This window comes from Musa acuminata, chromosome BXJ3-8, assembly GCF_036884655.1.
Source record: "Musa acuminata AAA Group cultivar baxijiao chromosome BXJ3-8, Cavendish_Baxijiao_AAA, whole genome shotgun sequence".
Classification (NCBI taxonomy): Eukaryota; Viridiplantae; Streptophyta; class Magnoliopsida; order Zingiberales; family Musaceae; genus Musa; species Musa acuminata.
Window position 1 is genome coordinate 5,300,574 of NC_088356.1, and position 23,755 is coordinate 5,324,328.

Sequence of the window (23,755 nt, forward strand, 5' to 3'; positions counted from 1 at the left end):
GTATGGTGATCATGATTGATCCCACCCTTTTCCTTTGGATTTTTATACTCACTAGAAAGTTTGATCTCATACCAAATCCTTAGAACTTATTATCTTTTTAGTTTTTATCATCATATTTTTTTAATCTAAAAGTTTAAACCAAATAAAATATATATTTAAATGTTCGATATATCAAAAGTTCGAATATGATCAAATCCATCGTCTAAAACGGACAATTCCTTATAAGCCTACGGGTTGCACCAATAGTCGACCGATTAAATTGTTCCTTATTAGATTAGTCTTAGGAGGGCCCAAGACCTATATCTTGGTTGAACAAACTCGCTCTAGAACCGTGTATCCTGGCTATGAGCTCTTGGTTTCCTTACTGGAGGGAGAACTGCTAAAGTCATTTAGTTTCATATTGATTGAGGAGTATAAAAACGAAGGGCTCATAAGTCCGTCATATCTCTTTTACTCTCCTCATGAACATATAGATCGCAGACACCAATGACCGATTGACCAAATGAATCTCTTATCAAGATCCAATATGTACCAACCCAATTTGTGGCACATACTTGTTGGGATACAAGGATTGATGTAAGATGTGGATCACCATGCAACGCAAAAATCCTTATCACCAAATGTCTATCGGATATCTCGTTATCTTGCATGAGATGGAAGAATTGGTCTAAATTGATGTGTGATTTGATGGCCAAACAAGTGCGACCAAGTCATCGATACCTTTCATCGGTGTTGTTTTCGACTGACACTCAAAGGACGAAGAAGAAAAGGTAAAGGAAGGTTGTCTTTCCTTGGAACAGAGATCCCTTTTCCCCTCTTAAAATAATGTGTGTTTGGTTGAGGATAAAGAAACTTTACCTGCTTTGCTTCACTAGGAAGCATAACACCATATATGGAGTCCAAGAAAAGGAAAAAAAAGAGAAAAATAAATAGAAAATAAAAGAAAAGTAGGACACTAATAATATTATTAATGTTCTTGATATCGATGATCTTTTCGATTATTCAAAACTCTAGTCATATCAATATAATAAAATATTTTTTATGTAGGGAATATTCTGGTTTGAGATTCTAAATATTCTTATATAAAATTTTATATTGACTTGAGCATTGAATGATTTTATCAAGATTATGAACAAAATTTCTTGAGGAAATGACTTTAATAAACACTATAATACCTCAAAAATTCTTTTAAGTAATGTGTTTTAAATATATTCATCTTAATTTATCTTACTCTATTTAGTAATTGAATAAAGATAGAGAACTCGTTTTTAATAGGGTGAGGATTAAAAAAATAAATAATGACAAGAATAGAATAAAAGGTATTTTATATCACTCACGTAAATAAGGGATATGAACGAGTAGAGCATCCTCTATCTTGTATCTATACCTAACCCATCGATACATAGATGTTTGGACTAAACATTAGATAAGCAAAAATTTCTTTATTCAAATTAGACTAGATGAATTTTGATTGAATCGATTATGATAAACTATTTGATTCAATCGAATCAGTTTATCGGTGCCTCGTCAATTGTTTGTACATGTTTAATGTCTAAATCACAAATCACACTTAGTAATGTTTCATCTTAAAAAAAAAAAAATTAATTAAAATCAATAATAAGTCAGAGATAAACATCAATCCAAATAATTAATATAATGATATATTTCAGGTTTCAATTTCGAATCAAGAGTTTGAACCCGCGATACATATTTTGTATATCTTCCTCGATCGAAAGATATATTACTTAATCCTAACGGGAAGAGTTAAGAAAATGGATAAACACTTAGGATAAAAAAAAAAATAAAATTACATGAAAGTTATAAAAAAAATAGAAAAAAATAATTCTCCAAATAATCAGAGATTTTGCACCAGAGTTGCAATCCCCTCATGGAAACAGAGTTGCTTTTATTATTATAGAAGAGCTCTATCTCTAGGATGAAGTAAAATATATTTAAATATACACCATATATCTATATACTATTCAAAATAATTTTCATTTTATTTCCTTCCTAAAAGAACAATTTTTTGGAACCAGGTTGGAACCCACAAGAAACTGATGCACAGTTCACATGTAGCTGGCACTGCCATGAGACACTGACAAAACCCTAAACCATGGATCCAAAAAGCTGCAGCATCCAACAACCATTGGCCCCATTGTCACCATCACTACATCCACCCCATGCTTTGTGCTTGATGGGGACTCAAGCTGTGCATTGATGGGGACTCAGGCTGTGACATCCTTCCTAGTTTGATCCCACCACCAAGAAAGTCATGCATATCAATGAGGTAAGATTTTGGTTAGGATTTAATGGATCTATTGCTCACAACAATTAGAAAGTATTAATCACAATATAAAGATGAAATAGTGAGAGCCAAACAAGAAGGATTACAGTTGATATGTGAGAGAAATGATGCCAAAGAGAAAAAAAAATAACATGATAAATCCAACAAAATTTGCAATTTATGTTTTTGATTGTTTTTCTCTGGACAATGAAATTAACCATTTGATTTCACACCAATGGGATGTCTTTTTAGTTATGGGATTTATTAATAGATACTCAATTCAATTATTTTTAAATCATATTTTTTTATTATATTAAAATTATGTATAATATGTTCTTACATAAACTCAAAAAATCTCATAAGTCTAACAATAATTGTTGAGATTTTACTCCAATGGGGCCTTTTTCATATTTTTTTTAATTTGCTGATAGATATTTTATTTTCTGATTTCTCAAAAAGTGATATCTTTATTATACTGAATTTCTAAAATACACTAAAAAAACTCATTAATATAGCAATAATTGAGGAGAAGTGTTTTTTTTCATAATTTTGTAATTTATTAATACATACTTAGTTCATTAATAGTTTTATTCAAAAAAAATTATTTTTATAGATTTATTAATCTATTATGTTCAATTACATATAAGACGTTCTTATGTCAACTCAATAAACTCATAAATAAATCAATAATTGATGAAAAGTGCTTTATTAATACCTGCTTTAATAATTGATAAAAAAAATACATATAAGAAGTGTTTTTTTCTCATAATTTTGTAATTTATTAATACATACTTAGTTCATTGATAGTTTTATTCAAAAAAAATATTTTTATAGATTTATTAATATATTATTTTAAATTACATATAAGACTTTCTTACGTAAACTCAATAAACTCATAAATAAATCAATAATTGATGAAAAGTGCATTTCCTTTTAAATTTTGTAATTCGTTAATAGATAGCTCAGTGAATTTATTCTCTAAAAAATATGATTTTAATTTGATTTATTATTTTTAAATATCGTAAGTAATTTTGTAATTTGTTAATAGATATATAGTTCAATGAATTTATTCTCTAAAAAAAACATGACTTTAATATGATTTATTATTTTTAAATATATTAAATTACTTGCAAGACGTTCTTACAGACATATGTAATCTATGTATGGATTGATTACCCATCAGGAAGAAGGAAGAGATCTTTTGGACGACAGCAGTGCAGTGATGAGATCCAGCCATGTTTGCCAAGTGAATCTCTACGATCTCCCACCTGCAGTTATCCTTCCCTCATCTGCGATCCATGGAGGTGTCTGCTTGCCCCAAACACAATAGCATCGAGACCGATCTCGGCACGGATCTCAAAGGACCGAGTCAATACCTCGCCCCTCGAAGCGCAAACGATCGCGTTCCTTCACACGGCAACGCGGTTGGCCCCTCGGCCTGTTGGCTACTGCGCTCTCCCCCCCTCTCTCTGTCTAAAGAAGAGAAGCGTGTGGAGGACGCCTAAACCCTACAGTGCACCACCGGAGGGGTGCAGAAAAGGGCGCTACGGGACGCGGGGGCGGCCGCGCTGGACAGCACCAACGAGCGGGCCCGTGCCCGCGGCCAATACGCTTCAGATTCCCTTCGCTACCCCTTCCCTCTCCATATCCTCATTTTTTGAGTGTCCGATCTCGTTTTGACGCGTTGAAGAGGATAAAAATTTGTTCTTTGGTTTCCTTTCTTTATCGCTCTCTGGCTCCCTCTGTTTTCTACTGTCCCTTTTGCTGACCGCGTACACTCTCCCAGGCCCACACTCCCTCTCTCTCTCTCTCTCTCTGCTCTGTGCTGTTTTCTTTCAAGCGTCCGCTTCACTCCCCCGTGTCGTCTATTCCAGAAGTTTTCGGAAAGAGAGGGAGCGGAAAGGGGAGCGGGGGAAGCGAAAAGGAAGAGGAAAAACCCGATCTTGACGCTTTTTCTTCTCTCGTCTTCTTCTTTTCGCGTATTTATTTGCATTCCGGTGGGCGATGCGAGAGAGGGAGTGATCGATTTGTTGGAGGATTTTGGAGGCGGCGGGGAGGTGCTTTGAAGGAAAGAAGGGTTTCTTTTTGATCGGTTTGGTGGGAGATGGAAACGGGGCGGCGGCTTGTCGCCGGGTCGCGCAACCGGAACGAGTTCGTGGTGATCAATGCAGATGACTTCGGAAAGGTGAGCGTGTTAAAAATCTCCGATTTTGATGAGCGTTCGGTTATTACTGGGCTTTGTTCCATTTGTTCTAGATTATTCGTACTGGAATTTGCCTACAGCGTTCGGACATGTATTTGCGTTGCGTTTCTTTAGCATTTGTTAGTTTATCTGCCCTATCGTTGAGATATGCGATCGTATATGCCCTTATAAATGTTGGTTTTGGGCAGAATAGTTCTCATTTTCTTGCAAGTCTGTTCGATCATCCTTTCTTCTTCAACGTTGTAAATCAAAACTTCTTCTTTTTTTTTTTTTTCCCAGATTTATCTCATTTTCCGACTGCTGGCCACTGCCCTATCATTCCCAATACTTATTTCTTGCTTTGAAGGAACGTTCTTGTGGGTTTTTTGTGGTCTTTGTTGTTCTTGTTGATTTATAATCTTTTACGAGGTAATATTTGTTTTTCACTTCACTATGATGGGAATATAACCAAACCAGCCATGTTACAATTTTTTTCTCATTTCGGTTGTCAGCGTCCCCAGTCGTAAGTCTCATGATATTATTGGTCATTGCAGTCCAAGTCTGCCCATGATTCGAACGGGCAAATATGCCAGATATGTGGGGATGATATTGAGATTTTGGAGGAAGAAAAGGAGCTGTTTGTTGCCTGCAATGAGTGTGCCTTCCCTGTTTGCAGGACTTGCTATGAGTATGAGAGGAGGGAGGGGAGTCAGGCATGTCCACGGTGTAAGACCCGATACAAGCGCCACAAAGGTGCGAGCTTGGCATATAAACTAATTATTAGGCATCTTTGATTTTGTTTTTTTTCCCCTCGAAAGCAATGAGTTATTTGGACAAGCACATTACTGTTCAGGTAGTGCTAGAGTCGAGGGTGACGAGGATGAAGATGGTGATGATGATATCTACAAAGAACTCAATTATTACAATTTCAATGGGAAGGAAACAGTGAGCGTACCCGATCCAAAACTTTATGGATATCCCTATGTAGGACAAGGTTCTCTCAGTGGATTGGGTATTCCTTCCAATAATGTGCAGCAAAATGGTAGCAATATTCCACTTCTGACATATGGTGAAGAAGTAAGATTCTTAAATGTAAATTTGATTTGTTCTTGTTTGGAACATATTATGTTTGTAACAGTATTTTGTCTGATTAGGTTGATGGAATTTCCTGTGACGACCATGCTCTAATAATTCCTCCATACGGGGGCTTTGGAGGGCAAGTTCATCAAGGTGCTGCTTCAGGGACTTTTGCTTCTAGTGAGTTGATTGCTTTGGTCTAATGTATTGTTCTTTCTAAACATTTTGCACTCTTTTGTGTGTATACAATTTTTTATTATTTCATAACATGTTCTTTTAATTTAATTCTGCAGCACAATCGAGACCCATAAATCCTAATAAAGACATTTCAGTCTATGGCTATGGAACCGTTGCATGGAAGAATCGAATTGATGAGTGGAAGAGAAACCAACTCAGTAGAATGCAACAACATCAGCTCGAAGGAGGGGATGGTGGCTACATTGATGGATATGATCCAGCCAATTCTGATTTGTCCATGTAAGTTCAACATTTTTCCTTTTTACAGTCTATAGAAATATTTTGATTTATACTTTGTCCTCTCCATATTAAACTAGTAAAGTTATCGAACTATTCTTGGATTTTGATATTTCTTATTAACTTCTAAATTTTACTGTTACATGTAAGCTTCCTCATTTGGTTGCTTTTGATAATTACAATGAAGCACTCAAGTCTTAGTGATTGTTTTGCTTATGAGAGATCTCTTGGGAATCTATTGATGTCATAATTCTATGTTTAGCACATCCAAAATATTAGTTATCTGCATGACTAGGATTTTGGAAGAAGTTAGAAATGGATCGGTAAGTTTGGGAGAACCTTTGTTGTAAGTAGTGAAAGTGCATACCACACTGAAAAACTATTGTGACAGATAGCTGCAGGAGATTATTAGTATTCCAATATATTGATTATTGAGTTGAGTCTGGCATGAATTGTGATGAAAAGCCATGAACTGTGACAAACATATTTCTAAGTATTATGCTGTTTGAATATTGTACCTGTGCATCCAAGTCACTATGTAGAATGAATGTGAAAAGTTTGAAACAAGTAATGTAAGATATGCTGATTTCTGGTTGCTCAAATTGGACATGTCAAATCAAATAATTTTGAGATCAGTGATGGAAATTCTGGTTCTTTAAGTATGAGCTTGTGGAATGAATTTATGAGACTGTCTCACAGACGCGCTTTGATTTCCTGGGGAGCTTGAAATTTGGTGACTCTAGAATTGTGATAAAGGATCTCTCTGGATATGTATCTTAATGTAAAGATACTTGGATGCAGCTTGATATATGGTGGAGAGGAGTTCTAATGTTTTATTAACTTGTCTGTAGCTGATGAAATACAATGGCTGATGGTTTTGCAATACGGTTTCTTTCTTTACCAGTCAGCGTGTGGTTTATATTGCTATTTATGCTATAAAGTATAGATTGTGTTTTCATTTGCCCCCTTGTAAGTGAAAAATAGCCAATTGTCTTTTTCAATGAATGTTGTTAATCAATTACTTGTCTCATGCCCTTTGTTATACATTCAATATATACTAAAGCACTTAGAGACGTGGTCTGTTGTGCTCTTTAACTAATGAGGTATATTAATCTAAGTACAAGGCATTCTACCTCATAGTTGGCCTGTAATGAGTTAGGGCATTTTTACAGCATTAAGGACGAGAGCTAAAGATGCCAACACCACAAAAGCAAGTTGCTAGACATGGTACTTTGATTGCCACCATTACTATCATAACTATGTTAGAGGAGAAGTGTTAAAGAACATTGCTAGACCTGGAGCAAGCTTTGGATATTTCTGTTATATAAGTGTTAAAGACCCTTGTTAGAGGAGCAGTGTTCTATTAACCTTTTATTGTTTATTCAACAACAACAAGCGGTAATATCTCAAATATTTGGGGATGGCTACATAGATCTTTGGCCTCAGTACAAACCATTATAAATTCTTGTTATTTGTTCATTATGATCTATGATTTCTTGTTTTCTTCAAAGCAGTGATTTTATCATATTCATATTTGATCAACAATTCCTCTTCCGTTCTCAGAAGAAAATTTAGCTCTGAGTATGCTTAGTTGTAGTTCATTTGTGTTTTTAATTGTCTGAAAAGTACCATTAGCTTTGTCAGGGTTTCAATTGCCATATAATCTTTTCTTTTCATGCTCTCATGTATATTTTTCATTGAACTGTTTTAGGTCCGACGAGAGCAGGCAACCATTATCGAGGAAGATGCCCATAACTTCCAGTATGATAAGCCCTTACAGAATAATAATTTTGCTGAGGCTTGTGATTCTTGGCTTCTTTTTCCAATATAGACTTCTGCATCCTGTTCCTGATGCTTATGGACTATGGCTGACATCAGTTATATGTGAAATATGGTTTGCTGTCTCATGGATTCTTGATCAGTTCCCAAAATGGTTCCCTATAGAGCGAGAGACCTACTTGGATCGTCTCTCATTGAGGTATGAATTTCATCATCACTTACTGTTATCATTATTTATTAGGTCCTTATTTTCTTGCATGTAACTTTGTTCCTAGGTATGAGAAAGAAGGGAAACCATCTGAATTAGCAGACGTTGATATCTTTGTTAGCACAGTTGATCCTACAAAGGAACCCCCCTTGATCACTGCAAATACAGTTTTGTCTATTCTTGCTGTGGATTATCCTGTTGATAAAGTTTCATGCTATGTCTCCGATGATGGTGCTGCAATGCTCACATTTGAGGCACTTTCAGAAACCTCTGAATTTGCTAAAAAGTGGGTTCCATTCTGTAAGAAATTCAACATCGAGCCTCGTGCTCCTGAATGGTACTTTGTGCAGAAAATTGATTATCTGAAGGATAAAGTTCATCCAGATTTCGTGAGGGAACGTCGTGCAATGAAGGTGTGTCATTACAAGTATACTCAATATTTACTTCTGATAATTTGTTGTTGAGTGTATTTGTATGAAACAATTTGGTTTGTCTTTATTGTTATCAACTTTGACTTCATTAAAGTTATCATTTCCATTTCATCTGTTTTATGGTCTAATATTTGCCATCTGGCAAAGTCTGGTTTTAATCCCCAAGGTTCTGGTTCTTAATATTTGTCCATATCATGTGCAACTTATTCTTATTTTTTATTTCATTCATGCAGAGAGAGTATGAGGAATTTAAGGTTCACATTAATGCATTAGTTGCCAAAGCACAGAAAGTTCCTGAGGAAGGCTGGACAATGCAGGATGGAACTCTATGGCCTGGAAATAACGTTCGAGACCATCCAGGAATGATTCAGGTGTTTCCCTGTACTATAACCAATGATATTCTGTTCCTACTAGGGAAAACCTTTTTCTTGTCTTGCAAGCATTTAGATCTTTAAATGGAATTAGAGTCCATTTTCCTCTGCTAAAAGGAAGTTGGATTACATTTATTTTTTATTTATTTTTGGGAGAGACAATAAACCTTGTTAAAAGATTATTTTGGAAGCTGGTGGAAGAATAGTGAAGTTTTTTCCCTTCATTGAGAATGGTGGTTACTTTTCGAGCATTCATAGCAAACTTGAGTGCGAGTTGCAAAGGGCCTGTTGAGATTGATGAAGGCAGCGGTTGTACATGGAGTGATATTTAACTGTTTTCAATATAACCTGCCTGGTAGCTTACACTGCTGTTTTCTGCTTGCCACTTCATTGTTATCTGGGTCGGTCCCTGCTGTCTCTGGTGTGTGCCGGTGCAAAATACACAGCATTGAATGACTGGGTTATTCCAAGTTGCATGGTACATAATTGAGGATGAGACAGCATGGCAAGGAACAAGGAATATGGGTTTTTGGATTCTGGTTTGCGACAAAAAATGTAATGTACATTAATGTGGAATTATATGCTTTACATTGATCTTTTGGTCTAATTTTACCCTGGTGTGTGCCGGTGCTTTGCAGTACTGTGTACAAAAAAATGTTCTCTACATGATTTTTTTTAAGAATTGAAAAATTAGAATTCTACACATCTTTTGCACAAAATCCTAAGAATTCTTTACCTTGTTGAAAATTTTAACAGGTCTTTCTGGGTCATAATGGTGTGCTTGATGAGGCAGGTAATGAGCTACCACGTCTTGTATATGTATCTCGTGAGAAAAGATCTGGATATGATCACCACAAAAAAGCTGGTGCCATGAATGCATTGGTATTATTCCTCTCTTGCCAATTTCCTGTGTTCTGCATTACATTTCTTGTGAAGTTCAGATATGGTTTTCCCCTTTTTGTTAACCTTTGACATTTAATTGCTATTTAGGTGCGAGTTTCAGCTGTAATCTCCAATGCTCCTTACATTTTGAATGTGGATTGTGATCATTATATAAACAATAGTAAAGCTCTTCGGGAAGCTATGTGCTTTTTGATGGATCCCATCTCAGGAAAGAAAGTATGCTACGTGCAATTTCCTCAGAGATTTGATGGGATCGATCGTCATGACAGATATTCAAACCGCAATGTTGTGTTTTTTGATGTGAGTAGAAGTATTTCTTTCAGTGTTATGTTATATATAAATACAGCTCTACGTTTATAATTTTATGACAGTAAATTGATGCTATTTTGCTCGAACAGATCAATATGAAAGGCCTTGATGGGATCCAGGGACCAATCTATGTTGGTACTGGATGTGTTTTCAGAAGGCAAGCTCTGTATGGTTTTGATGCTCCTGTCAAGGAGAAGCCTCCAGGAAAAACCTGCAATTGTTGGCCAAAATGGTGCTGCAGCTGTTGTGGATCTAAAAGAAATAAAAGAGGGAAAATTAAGCAAGAGAAGAAGAAAGCAAAGTGGGCAAAGCACAGAGAAGCATCTATTCAAGTACATGCGCTTGAGAGTATTGACAAAGTTAAAGGTAACTTTTAAACAACCGTTACCTAGGTGTTAAAGAGCCATCCATAGAATTTTTGTTCAGATATTGTACTTGTTGTTGCAGGACAAGAAAATGAAAGCTCATCCTTAGTGCCCCGAGAAAAGCTGGAGAAAAAGTTTGGGCAATCTCCTGTCTTTGTGGCTTCAACTCTCCTGGAGAATGGTGGGATGGCTCAGGGTGTTGGTTTTGCTTCGTGTATTGGTGAGGCTATACATGTAATAAGTTGTGGTTATGAAGATAGAACTGAATGGGGAAAAGAGGCAAGTCTTAATGTTCATGAGCACTGTTACCTGTCTGACAGATTGCCATGCATCAACTAATCTCCTTATTCCTATTTTGCATGTTTGTCCAGGTTGGATGGATATATGGATCTGTTACAGAGGATATTCTTACTGGCTTTAAGATGCATTGCCATGGTTGGCGGTCGGTTTACTGCATACCTAAAAGACCAGCATTTAAAGGGTCAGCTCCCATCAACCTCTCTGACCGTCTTCATCAAGTTTTGAGATGGGCTCTTGGATCTGTAGAAATTTTTCTGAGCAAGCACTGCCCTATTTGGTATGGCTACAGAAGTGGGTTAAAGTGGTTGGAGAGGTTCTCCTATATAAATTCTGTTGTCTATCCATGGACATCTATTCCTTTGATTGCTTATTGTACGTTGCCAGCTATTTGTCTTCTCTCCGGAAAATTTATAGTACCTGAGGTATTTCACTAATATCCATCTTAATTTTTTGGATACAATCTTTTTGTTATTATTTTTAGGGTGTATTAAGTTTCATCAGTCATTTGCTAGGGTCCAAAATGATGGCTTTTTGACAGGTTCCTTGTATTGTTTTGATGACTTTATGTAAAATACTGTGGTAACTACCTGAGAAACAAGGTCAAATTTGGTGTATTGAAAACATATTATATGAGAAAATATGCAGGATCAGGTAGAGACAATCTTTGGTAAAAAGACATGGTGGAAGAAATGACATTGTATGAACCGAAGCTCATTTGCTTATTGTAGTTGCCAAGAAATTATACACGTTGAAGTGTGAAATGGATCATTTGAACATAACCATAAGTTTCTAATTGTCATATCCAATTTTAAGCTGTTGTTTTCTTTTAGTTCATTACGTCTTGTTTGCACACAAATGATTATCCTTTCCTATTTGTTTTTCTCTCATTATACTTTTTTGTTAGTATTGCATAATAGCTTACATTACATGACTTTTCTGCCCTATAAATAACCAAAACTTGTATTTTGCAGATTAGTAGCTATGCTAGCATAGTATTCATGGCTTTATTCATCTCCATTGCTGCGACTGGCATTCTTGAGATGCAATGGGGAGGCGTAAGCATTGATGACTGGTGGAGGAATGAGCAGTTCTGGGTGATTGGTGGCGTCTCCTCACACCTCTTTGCCCTCTTTCAGGGCCTTCTGAAGGTTCTTGCTGGTGTTGAGACCAACTTCACCGTGACATCCAAAGGAGGGGATGATGGCGAGTTCGCAGAGCTTTATCTCTTCAAGTGGACATCTTTGCTGATTCCCCCTATGACCCTGCTCATTCTTAACATCATCGGTGTCGTAGCTGGAATTTCTAATGCCATTTCCAATGGGTATGAGTCATGGGGCCCATTGTTTGGTAAGCTCTTCTTTGCCTTCTGGGTCATCGTCCATCTCTATCCTTTTCTGAAAGGAATGATGGGAAAGCAGGATCGAGTGCCTACCATAGTGATAGTTTGGTCTATACTTTTGGCATCTATTTGTTCGCTTCTGTGGGTCAGAGTAAATCCATTCATTGCAAAATATGACGGGCCTGTCCTAGAAGTTTGTGGTTTGGATTGTAATTAGCACTTCTGGAGTTCTATGATGTCACTTTTGCTGTTGGGAGTTGCAAAAAGAGTGCCCTGAATCTGAGTCGAGGAGAATATTGTTTTGAGGAAAAATTTCATTGTACAAGACCGGCAAGAAGGGAGATTTGGTTGGTAAAAGGTGGAAGAAAAGAATGGTCATTGTTGGCCATTGTAGATATGGGGAGCTGGAACCTGACTCATCGCCAATAATTCACTATAAAGGCATTTTTTGTTGATTCTTTCTTGGTTCTTGACCTTCATGGCTATTCACGGTCATGGTCTGGCATTGTGTAATCTTCAAGAAACATTTGCTACTTTTGACCTTTGAAACTCATACAATTGATCATAGCCTATTTCCTCATTGTGGATTCTCTGAGCTACTGGTGCCAACTCTCACTAGGCCGCAGTGTTTGATTCTGTGACATGGTGTTCTTGTAAACAATTTCTGAAGCTTGATGAGTGTGTCATGTTCTTTTCAGTTTCCAGAAAGTCTGTGTTTTGAGCATTTCTTGAACCAAATCTTGCTGTCACAAGGTGTTGAGCTGATGCTTGTCTGCAGAGTTGTTAGCTGTTGTTGGGTTTATTCTGATGCCCATAGTAGCTGATAATACAATACATTTGAATATATATATATATATATATATATATATATATATATATATATATATATATATATTCATTTCAAATTCTGAAAAATATATATTACATGAGTATTCAAATTCTGAATTAAACACATCAATTTTTGTTATATTCATTAATAATTCAAGCATCTTTCCATTAATATATTACATGTGACTGTCTATTTCCATATGATTGATGAAATGGAGAGGTTATTTCCCACAAAATGCCTATCAAATTTTGAGGGATGTTACATATTTTCATATTATATTTTGAAAAGAATTCATATTACAAACCCTACACCTTTCGTGATTTAAACGCATAAATTTTGATGTGTAATTTTCTTGTACCGATATGAAAGAAATAAAAAAAATGATAAAAGTGAGAAATCATTTCTTCCGACTTAGCTCCAATTGTATAGTCTTCAGAGGGATCAATTCAATCATTTTCAATTAGGTCGCTGTTTGATATTTTTCATTTGTGAATAATTAAGTATAGACTCAAAAATAGATAAATATAAACATATGTTAAAAATATTCAACTCCTAAGAAGTGAAATAATTTTAAGAAAAAAATCTTACTATAAATTATAAATAGGGATTCCATTTTTTAAATTTAAATAAGAATATGGCTTTTATAAAATTATCCGTAGCCGATCCCACGTCGGACAGTTGGGATTTTATGACAGTTATTGTTATTGTTATTGTATGCACGGAAATCGAACGATAGTATCGATGCGTCAAAGTTCGTGAACTTAGATCAGATGTTGGGGATTAACAGCATGATCGAGCCCTCGGTGTTCCGGCGGCCCACCGAAACACTTGTTTGTTGTCGGGTGTTCCGGACCACGATAAAGATCAGCGTCTCATCCGTTAGGGTTCGACGCACTTTGGGGCTCGATAAAGAGGGAAGTGAGCCATCATCGGAGCCCTAATCGAATAAGTGTGCTTCCGATCCCATCTCACTAGCTCTGGTTCGCACGATCGAGAACCCTACGCCGCGATCGTCCTCTCTGTCGCTGTGGGTGCGCACCGCGATCCCTCTCGTTCCTTGTCGTGTTCGTTCTTGCGCGTTAGATTTGGGATCACGGCCGCCTGTTTCCTCCCCGTCGTTTGCCTTTCCTTTTTCATTTTCGTGTAGAGTGGAAGATTAAAGATTGAATTTTGCTGCGTTTTGATTCTTTGTCGTTGGTGTTGTACCGGTAAGGTGAGGAAGAGTTCTTGAGATTGTTCTGCTTTCTAGCTTGAGCTAGAGAGTTAAGTGCGACAATGGCGGAGCCCTCCAAGGTCATTCACATCCGCAACGTTGGGCATGAGATATCTGAGGTAGTTTTTCGTGAGATACCGTGTTCGACCAATTTGTTTCTTGATTTATCGACTCAAGTTTCGCGCTGTATGCAGAATGACCTTCTTCAGTTAGTGCAGCCGTTTGGTGTTGTTACTAAGCTTGTGATGTTACGAGCCAAAAACCAGGTTCCTTTTCCCCTCTTATTATAAGTCGCCCTCTTCCATCTACCTATATGCAGCTTTCAGCCACTAATAATCCAGTTTCTATCTAACAGGCTCTTCTTCAGATGCATGATTTGAATTCTGCTGTTAATGTTCTACAGTACTATACAAGTGTCCAACCAAGTGTCAGGTGTGGGCCTGAATACTTATCCTTTTTCTTGTTTTGGGTGCTTTTAAGGTTATTAACACTTTGTGAAGATGCTGCATTGTGATAGCCTATTCCTAGGATTAAGTTGAAGCATCCCCCTCCTATGAACCTTACCTAGAGCTGATCAATTTGCTTGCAGATACTCAAGCATGTCATGCAGCTTGGGATAATTGGAAAATCTAGTAATTTTTACTATATAACCCGTCCCAAACCCCCCACTCCTGCACACACCACAGACATAAATTCTTCCTTCTTGCAACATTTTCTATCATGAAAGAAAAAGTTAATTTTTGTCACTCTTTCTACAAATAACAATCACAACTTTTCAGAGATGAGGTGTCACTCAGGCTATTTCAACCATACGTTAGATACTTCCCATACCAAGGACTCACTGCAAGTGGTTCCTGCTGCTTAGACAGTTCAAGAGAACAATAAGGCAGGCTCACAAACCACCAGGAAGTGACAACATTATTCAATTTGTGATTTTGGTTGTATATAAGGATTTGCAATTTTTTTTCATTGGTATACTTGAACAACTTGAAATGTTGGAACACTTCATGTAAGAGATTACTGCCAGTTGATAAGTGATCAGAGTGGAATTGTTATAATTGGTTTGTACAGAATCAATCGGGGAAAACATAAATAATATTATTAGATATAAAATTTGGCACATGTAAGAAAAAAATTAAGTACAGCAGTATTGTTATATAAAAATTTAGAAGGAATTTCACTGGTTTTGTCTTAAAAATGATGATAGAATAATAACATTATGACTTGTTTCAAAGAAGAGATATTTAGTATAGTGTAAGGTTTATGCTTCTCAAATAGGAGTGATGTTGAATGGGAAACTGGGGAATTTTTTACAGATGGTGATTTAAGCAGTGTCATGAATAGAACATGTAGGATTTATGGGAAATACAGGGTGATGGATATTTGACAAAAGAACAAAAGGTTGTACAATTAAGAAATAACATATTCACACCTTGTTTAAATTATTTTTCTTGGATGAAATTTTCCTACTTCATCCATATATTTCATCTATCTGACATTGAATCTACCAATATGACATAACATTGGACCAGTTAATATGAAATTTATAAATTTGACATTTCTGCAGTTAACACTGCTGAATGTGGTGTGGTTTTTAATCTTATAACACTGGTGTGGTCTTCTGGCTTTGAGTTCTTTATTTATTGTGTTTGAAACAAGTTAAGATGTATCCTGATTGTCTGCTTGGCTTATCAAATTATGCATTATTTTCTTTTTGTTGAGATATTATATAGATGGTATGTTATGCATTATTTTTTTCTGAGATATTATATAAGATTATATGTTACGCTGACCTGCCAATCGTAGATCCAGCTATCCAGGATGTGCACCATGATATTTTTTTCCCTTAAATTTATTGCTGCTTATCTTTCATAAATTATATGTTGTTGTACGTTCTGTTTTTCCCCTACTGATGAAAGATCAGTGGCTATCCATCATGTCTTGATTTGAAACATAAAGTGTATTTTTGAGATACCCATCAGAGCCTTAAAATGTTGGTGAGCAATCATTTTATTCTGGGGGTATTTTGGCCATTTATGTAGGATTGTCCCTGTATATTCTAATTGTGCTGCACTGCCTGGAAAGATGGGGTTTCATTTAGGGATACGAACCATTATTTTAGTACTGGAGCATCTAGTCTCTGTTTGACATTTCAGAAATAAATGCAAAGAACTGGCCTTCATTAGTTCCTTGGTTTTGAATAATTTAAATATATGGGGATGCCAACAGTTTGTTCAAATGTTCAACTATGGCTTTGCAAGATGTATTTAGCAAAATATTCTTGCAATTATGTTCTTCCTTCTGTATTGTTGGTTTGTGCTGGTATTCTCATAGAAAAGGGCATCAACTTGTGCCGGTTATTCAACTGATTGATATTTTGGTTATAATAAACTCTTTCAGATTTTGAGAAAAATACTCCATTACCCATTTCTTTAGTTCTATATTAAGGTTTGAAAAGGTCATTGGTGTTGTGGGTTTAGTTCAAGTCTTGGATTTTCCTCATCCTTTGTTAGAAAAGCTTAAGCCAACTTTTGGTCATCCACCTAACCTAAATCCCATGCAGTAAACAAGGCACCTAAGTGTGTAGCTATTACAAAGTTGCTTGTTATTTCTCTTGATTTGCCTCTTTGTAAGCGAAAACATAATATTCTAGATTTATCATTTCAGTATAGCTTCACTCTTGCAGGGAATGTGTATATTTCAGTACAAGTAGAAAGTATATGATTGATACTACTGGTTTTAAATGTAGCAAAATTTTGAGAACACCCGTCTCCATAATTATTATCATACATAAGGATTATTCACTATTTTGTTCATTCACAACAAAATATTTTCTGTATGTGTCAGTAAAATAAAATTTAGTTTTATGTAGAGAGACTATTTCACCAATTAAGCTATAGATGTTTGAGGCATTCATACCTAGTGATTTTCCACAAATTGGCGATGAAGTGTATATTTTGGTCATTTTCTACCAAGGGATCCAATTTTTGTCAGATGGGCTTTGTATCAATCAGTATTTACCGTCTGAGTGTGAACTGGCACATGGAGTGCCCAATTTCAGATGGTCCACATACGGTTCAAGGCTTACTGCCTGATAAGCCCTGTGAACTGGATGGTAAGCATTTTCCCCTTTTTTTTCCTTAATTCTAAAATACTAAAACTCACCCCTGCCATTTAGTAAATAAAATAGCATCATAATTTTGTAAGGTAGTGCACAAATATTGTGATAGTTTGATGTTATTGGAGAGAGAACATTTTGCTATACCTTGGCTTTTATGGTAGTAACATTAAAATATCCAAGAATACTTGAAAGCATATTGTATGTTGCAAAGCAATTAGATAGAAGAATTCGAACATTCAAGTATATACACATGATTGTTATGCCAACCTGATCAACATATAGGTGAATATATTATGCTCAGTTAGGTTTTCATATTATACTTGAAGGGGTTAAGCTGTAAACATTGATCCTTGGATCCCACATTGGCAGGAGCCTCGTGTGTTGGGTTTGTCTTTCTATATTTCATATTAGAACAATGTATTCATATATGTGTATATGCCTATTTACTGCATCAGTAGCCAAAGCAATTGCTTGTGACAGCAGTCTTGTCATTGTACTGCACCAAGATTTGGTTCAAAATTTACATCATTGGATTATATAAACCAGTCATTGGTAGATCATTGTACATTATTGTAATGTGTTCATTTTTTTGAGATTTAAGTTACTCTCAATTCCTAGCTAGTTCTTTATATTTCTGAATTAAAAAAAATTAAAATGAAATAACTAATTCTAGTTTTTACCATAAGGTCTCCTTTATGGATTCTGTTTTAAGCTTTCATATTCAGTGGTTTTACTAGAATCCATTTGAACCTTAGTTGTATTATTTCAGGGGAAGAAATGTTTATATACAATTTTCTTCACATCAGGAACTGACAACTACCGATTCTCCAGGGTGGAAAAGTGATCAGGTCTGCAATCAGATAATTACATTGTCCTTTCCTGAATGTCGAGGGTCCCTTGTGACTTGATATATCATAAGTCTGAATTAAATATGTACCTTTGTCTACAATGTCCAATCATCCTAACTTTACTATTGTTTTTTGTTGTACTTTGAGATCGAAATATTTTTGTACATGTGAGTTTGGCATGTTTGGCCACTCAAAACTGCAGTCTAAGACCAAATAATGCTGTAGTTGTCATAACAGATCTTAGAAATTTATGTAAGGTATGTTAATCATCTAAAATAAAATGTCCTGTAATAGTGTAATCGTCAGAATATAAGGTTATATCGGGACTTGGCACCACCTTGATGCACATTTCCTTAATCAAATTGATGTAGTTCTCGTCAGATTAAAGTTACATCAATCAAGCTTGAGGTATTGATTAATTCTTTGGTTGAGTCCTATTAAATTAATTTTGGTGTTCTTTCTAGTTGTTCTGTTTGCTTTTATTCTTACACACTGAAAACGGGGGACTTGTTTTTATGTTATATCATAACAAGTCGGAGATGATATCTGCTGTGGTTTCAGTTCTCTTATAACTTATTCCTGGCTTCTTATTACTGTAGTCAGAATAGTTATAGATTAAATAATACGGATCAGGTGAAAGATTTATTTGATGAAGAGCCTTAAACTGGTTATTGTGAAGATGTCCACATTGGTACTTGATTGAGACTGAAATGGTCAAGCCCTTTTCTTGCTTTCCTTCTATTTTTTCCTGAGCTCTGTGTGTTATGACCCCAATATTCTCCGGTTTGTTGCTAAACTAAGGCAACTGCTGTTTTCTTGTTTGGATTACACCAATCAAACAGTTTACTTGGTTTAACCAGCTGCACTTTTCTATTGAAAATTTTAAAAATAACAAACATTTTGCCTGGTTAGATTAATCCTAACAAGCAAACAACAGTTGCCTTAGTTTAGTTTGACAATCAAGCAAGCATTTGGCAAACAAGCAAACAGCAGTAGCCACTGATCTAGTACAATATTATCATATTTCAATAGACAAATAACAGTTGGTTAATCCAAGCAAACTGTTTGGTTGGATTAATCCTAACAAGCAAATAGCAGTTGCCTTAGTTTAGCAACAAACTGGAAAATATTGGGGTTATAACACAATAAGCTCAGGGAAAATTAGAAGGAAAACGAGAAAAGGACTTGACCATTTCAGTCTCAATCAAGTATCATGTGGACATCATCGCAATAACCAGCTTGAAGCTTTTCATCAAACAAATCTTTGACCTCATCTGTATTATTTAGTCTAAATCTGATAACTATTCTGATTATCGTAACGGTATTATCATATTTTAATAGACAACTACTATTTGGCAAATGCAATCAATATTGTAATAGAAATTTCATCAATCCTAGAGATAATTACTGGTTTTACAATTTTTAAGATCCATTGTGATACCATTTTTAACTAATGATCAAAGTTAGACAATCAACAAGGTATTACTGTTGAAGATGAAACATAGATCAACGCAACCAATTGAAGTCCAAGGAAACCCTATACATCTCTAGTTACCTTGATCCAATTGTTACAGTTGCTTCATCATACAAGGAGTTAAGAAACTTAGAACATCTCAAGGTCAAGATGTGAAAAACGGTGGCCAATGCAGGCTCCTGGCAATGTGTGATCTTTGGACGGCCAATATATGCAGCCTTACAACTGCAATCTCGAAGTCAAGATGTATACATTTGAAATGACTTACAACTGGAATCTTGAAACCAAGATGTATTCATTTGAAATTATTGACACAGGGTGGATCAGGTTTTAGGGTTTAACATAGCTAAGTTAGGTCTAAGTGTGCTAAGTTAGGTCTACTCTTTTCTATATTTCTGTAATTCTGTTGGGATTTTACTATTAAATCTGTGATGGGAAAGTTAAATGCAATTTGCTTTTGCTTTCTTTCAGAGTTTGAATTAGAGCCCACTTGAAAGAGAGCTAACCGGCCATAGGAGAATTATGTAGGAAAAAATGACCTGGTAATTTAGTGTATTTTGCATTTGTTTTGAATCTTCTCAATCCGAAGTGTTTTGAGGGACCATTCATGATTATGATTACCAAAGGTTAATTGCATGAAGTAGAAGCATACTAAGAGCGTAGATAATTCACAAAAAAGAAATATCTTTTCTGTATATGATATCTTCACGTACCCATTCACTTATATTCATTCTACTATAATTAGCTGAATATTCAATGTTTTATTCTCTCTCGAATTATTTATTTTCTACTTATTTTATTTTATTTCTCTTCCCATCATCTTTGGCGGCTTGGTGTTGGGCACTCAGGATTCACAACCAAATCGGATCCTCTTAGTTACAATTCATCACATGCTCTATCCTATCACAGTGGAAGTGCTGCATCAAGTGTTTTCTCCTTATGGATATGTAGAGAAAATCGTCACATTCCAGAAGTCAGCTGGTCAGCTTCTCTCTGAATTTTGCTCTTCCAGACTTTAACAATGTAAAATGAAATTGACAACAATTTTGTTGTCTGTACTTGGTCACTTTATTGTCTTATTTCTTAAAGGATTTTTTTTTTCTTGTTTCTTTTACTGGTAGAACTAATTGGATTGAGCTATTCATATTTTTAATACAAAGAAAGCTTTCATAAACTTAAATTACCTCCAATCTATTGTTTTGTAGGTTTTCAGGCCCTTATCCAGTATCAGTCTCGTCAGAGTGCCGTGCAGGCAAAAAGTTCTCTGCAAGTATGTAATTGTATTCACTTGAATTTTATGATGTTTAAATGTGTTTGTATAAGCTGCTCATACTATGATTTTGTTACTTCTTCAGGGGCGTAATATATATGATGGCTGCTGTCAGCTAGATATACAGTTTTCAAAGTTAGCTCAAATCTTATATTAACTTGGTTCTTTTACTCTGCACTTTTTGAAATTCTTACATATTTCTTGTTTTTGTTCAAATCCAGTCTCAATGAATTGCAAGTAAATTACAACAATGAGAGGTCTAGGTATGTTATATACTTTCCCATTAATCCGGTACTGAAAAACATGTTTTTGATTATTTATTTCATTTCAAGTTGCACCAGAACAGTAAATTGTTGAGTAAATTAGCCATATAAAAGCAATAGCTGATTAGTTGGCTATTTAAACTAATATCTATCACTCTTTTCGGGTATGCAAGAATTCAAGCAAATACTGTATTATGTCCTAATAAGCGGTAAGGACAAAGGTAGGAATGAAGTTAATAGAAAGTATAACCGGCTCTGTGTATGGCATCTCAACAAAAGACAGGTGTCCACTGGCAACAATTCTGAAATAATTATGTTCGCAAAACACATTTTCATTAGAGCTTTTATTTCTCGCCATTAAGTATATAATGAGTCTTGAAGTTTTCAATTTTATCTGTCTGAAGATTCTTACATACAGATTTGCTGGAAGCTTGACCTGATGAAACATTTTAGACCAAATTAAGTGTATAACGAGTCCTGAAGTTTTCAATTTTATCTGTCTGAAGATTCTTCCATACAGATTTGCTAGAATCTTAGACCTGATGAAGCATTTTAGTCCAAATTTTCTTGATTGGTTTATAATATAAAACTAAAGGATATAAGGTCTACTCTGCAAAACAGTGATGCATTCTTTTACCATCTTCTACATATTGTTCCTTGTCCTGATGCTTTCCAATTCCATAGTAATAGTTAGACCAAGTTTCTAGGTTCCCTTGGCATTGCTTGCTTAGAATCTTAGACCCATGTTTGTTAGCATTGTGAATCTTTAAACCCTTTTTATCATCTTGTTCCCCTCTGCATTAATTGTGATTGTGATGTGCACTTTGCCTTGATGTATAACTGTACTGTGAAGTAGCACAAATGTTTCACAACTCTGCATTAATCTGTTGGTATTAAACACTATAAAACTGAGATTGGTAGCAGATGCTCATGTTACCTCTTTTTTAGATATCTTTTCTGAAATATGTCTTTTGTCTGTCTAGGGATTTTACAAATCCATCTTTGCCTACTGAACAGAGAGGTAGATCTTCACAAGTGAGTTGCTTCTTGACTTATTTTCTATACTTGCAATACACCATCAAAGTTTACTCTTTTAAACAATTAATTTCTGACAATGTTGTGTTTTTTCCTTTTCCCCACTATGTGCAACAGCCTGGTTATGGTGATGCTGGAAGTCTCTATGCACTTCAAGCATCTGGTGCTAGAGGTTCATATTCTACTACTGAAGTAATATGTTGCCTCTATTATGTTTGCTGATTGCTTCTTTTCTCTTTTACTGTTTCAGTTGCATTTGCTCAGGTGAGTACCATGGTGGTCTTTATCCTTGCAGGTTTTGTCCTATTTTTATTTAGTTATCATGTTTATGTGTGGTTGATACGTGTTTCTGATTGCTTAGTTGCACAATTATTAAATGTATCTTTCATGACATTAAAAGGTAATATTTACATGCGGTGCTAACATTTCATTAAATTAGATGAGCAACACTGCAGCAATTGCGGCTGCATTTGGTGGAGGTTTGCCTCCTGGAGTAACTGGTACTAATGACAGGTGCACAATCTTAGTAACTAACTTGAATCCTGAAGTAAGTTGTCATTCTTGCTCTATGTTTCCTTCCTACTGTAATTCATGCAAATTGTTTAACCCATCGGTTCCATAACTGCAGAAGGTTGATGAAGATAAGCTTTTCAATTTATTCTCGTTATATGGCAATATTGTAAGAATAAAACTGCTGCGCAATAAACCAGATCATGCACTCGTTCAGATGGAGGATGGGTTTCAGGCAGAATTAGCTGTACACTTCTTAAAGGTTTGTTTGTGCCTTAACTGATGTTGATCTTCAGATTAACTTTGAGTATTGCTGCATTTTTCTTGAAATGCAACATATTGTTTGGGTCCTTCGAAAAAAATAATATATTCATTTTTCCTGCACTCTGCATTCTTTCATCAACAACTATTTTTCACAGAAACTAATGGCATTTCTTCCATCAAAATTTTCACTCTTTCTAATTGCAGGGGGCATTGTTGTTTGGGAATAGGTTGGAGTTGAATTTCTCCAAGTATCCAAGCATAACCCCAGCAGCTGACACCCACGAATATGCTGGATCAAATCTTAACCGCTTCAACAATAATGCAGTGAAGAACTACAAATACTGTTGTTCCCCGACGAAGATGATTCATGTGTCAGCTCTTGCGCAGGACATAACGGAGGAGGAGATCGTGACCCATTTACAGGAGCATGGAACAATTGTGAACACAAAGCTCTTCGAGGTGAATGGGAAGAAGCAGGCTCTGGTCCTGTTCGAGAGCGAGGAGCAGGCTACCGAGGCCCTTGCGTGCAAACATGCAAGCACCATTGACCGGTCCACCATTCGGATTTCCTTCTCCCAGTTACAGAGTATTTAGAGAGGCCTTATCTTATTTTATACAAGATTGCGAAGTCTATCTGTTATTTTTTTTCTTCTCTTGTACTTGATATTTTCTTCTCTTGCGACATTTGGATGTTGGTGGATGATTGCGTAGCACTTGTTTTTTGAAAATTTAAGCTTCTGTAATGTGAAAGATAATTTGACACGAATGTGAGGATCGACACCATTGAGTGACAATTTCTCACTTCATTTTAAATGTTGGCCTACGAACTGATTCTGATTTGATAAAGCCCCGTCAGGGATACGAAGGGCTTTGGTGTACCTTTGCTAAACTTGAATGCGTTACCTG

The 23,755-nt window shown here is 35.8% G+C and overlaps 2 protein-coding genes across 6 annotated transcripts; both read left to right on the forward strand.

The window, feature by feature from the left end:
* Positions 1–3,502: 3,502 nt before the first annotated feature.
* Positions 3,503–12,730, forward strand: LOC135646137 (cellulose synthase A catalytic subunit 5 [UDP-forming]-like). Of its 3 annotated transcripts, none has more exons than XM_065165339.1 (14): positions 3,503–4,469; positions 5,021–5,219; positions 5,320–5,543; positions 5,621–5,696; positions 5,837–6,020; positions 7,729–7,995; positions 8,072–8,417; positions 8,669–8,806; positions 9,563–9,688; positions 9,797–10,009; positions 10,108–10,384; positions 10,466–10,662; positions 10,755–11,105; positions 11,655–12,730. In XM_065165339.1, exons 1-14 carry the CDS (start codon positions 4,389–4,391, stop codon positions 12,237–12,239), a joined length of 3,264 nt encoding a protein of 1,087 aa, XP_065021411.1. In that variant the 5' UTR covers positions 3,503–4,388; the 3' UTR covers positions 12,240–12,730. The 3 variants fall into 3 exon arrangements, with proteins under 3 accessions (XP_065021411.1, XP_065021413.1, XP_065021410.1); XM_065165341.1 differs by having other exon boundaries at positions 5,143–5,219; positions 5,621–5,723; XM_065165338.1 differs by having other exon boundaries at positions 3,504–4,469; positions 5,621–5,723.
* Positions 12,731–13,726: 996 nt separating this feature from the next.
* Positions 13,727–23,662, forward strand: LOC103993552 (polypyrimidine tract-binding protein homolog 3). 3 transcript variants are annotated; one of them, XM_009413651.3, is made up of 15 exons: positions 13,727–13,882; positions 14,065–14,183; positions 14,259–14,330; positions 14,420–14,496; positions 17,955–18,033; positions 20,356–20,488; positions 20,713–20,777; positions 20,863–20,912; positions 20,999–21,040; positions 22,024–22,075; positions 22,193–22,247; positions 22,326–22,339; positions 22,515–22,622; positions 22,704–22,847; positions 23,054–23,662. In XM_009413651.3, exons 2-15 carry the CDS (start codon positions 14,127–14,129, stop codon positions 23,441–23,443), a joined length of 1,338 nt encoding a protein of 445 aa, XP_009411926.1. In that variant the 5' UTR covers positions 13,727–13,882; positions 14,065–14,126; the 3' UTR covers positions 23,444–23,662. The 3 variants fall into 3 exon arrangements, with proteins under 3 accessions (XP_009411926.1, XP_065019937.1, XP_009411927.1); XM_065163865.1 differs by lacking the exon at positions 22,326–22,339 and having other exon boundaries at positions 22,193–22,267; XM_009413652.3 differs by lacking the exon at positions 22,193–22,247 and having other exon boundaries at positions 22,024–22,061.
* Positions 23,663–23,755: the final 93 nt, after the last annotated feature.

Excerpts from the sequence above, each read along its gene's own strand:
- LOC135646137 (XM_065165338.1), top strand. The coding sequence starts at position 4,389 with ATGGAAACGGGGCGGCGGCTTGTCGCCGGGTCGCGCAACCGGAACGAG. Across the intron at positions 4,470-5,020 it reads ATGCAGATGACTTCGGAAAG|TCCAAGTCTGCCCATGATTC; the intron begins GTGAGCGTGTTA and ends TGGTCATTGCAG. Across the intron at positions 8,418-8,668 it reads GGGAACGTCGTGCAATGAAG|AGAGAGTATGAGGAATTTAA; the intron begins GTGTGTCATTAC and ends TCATTCATGCAG.
- LOC103993552 (XM_065163865.1), top strand. The coding sequence starts at position 14,127 with ATGGCGGAGCCCTCCAAGGTCATTCACATCCGCAACGTTGGGCATGAG. Across the intron at positions 14,497-17,954 it reads AGTGTCCAACCAAGTGTCAG|GGGAAGAAATGTTTATATAC; the intron begins GTGTGGGCCTGA and ends GTATTATTTCAG. Across the intron at positions 20,489-20,712 it reads CACATTCCAGAAGTCAGCTG|GTTTTCAGGCCCTTATCCAG; the intron begins GTCAGCTTCTCT and ends ATTGTTTTGTAG.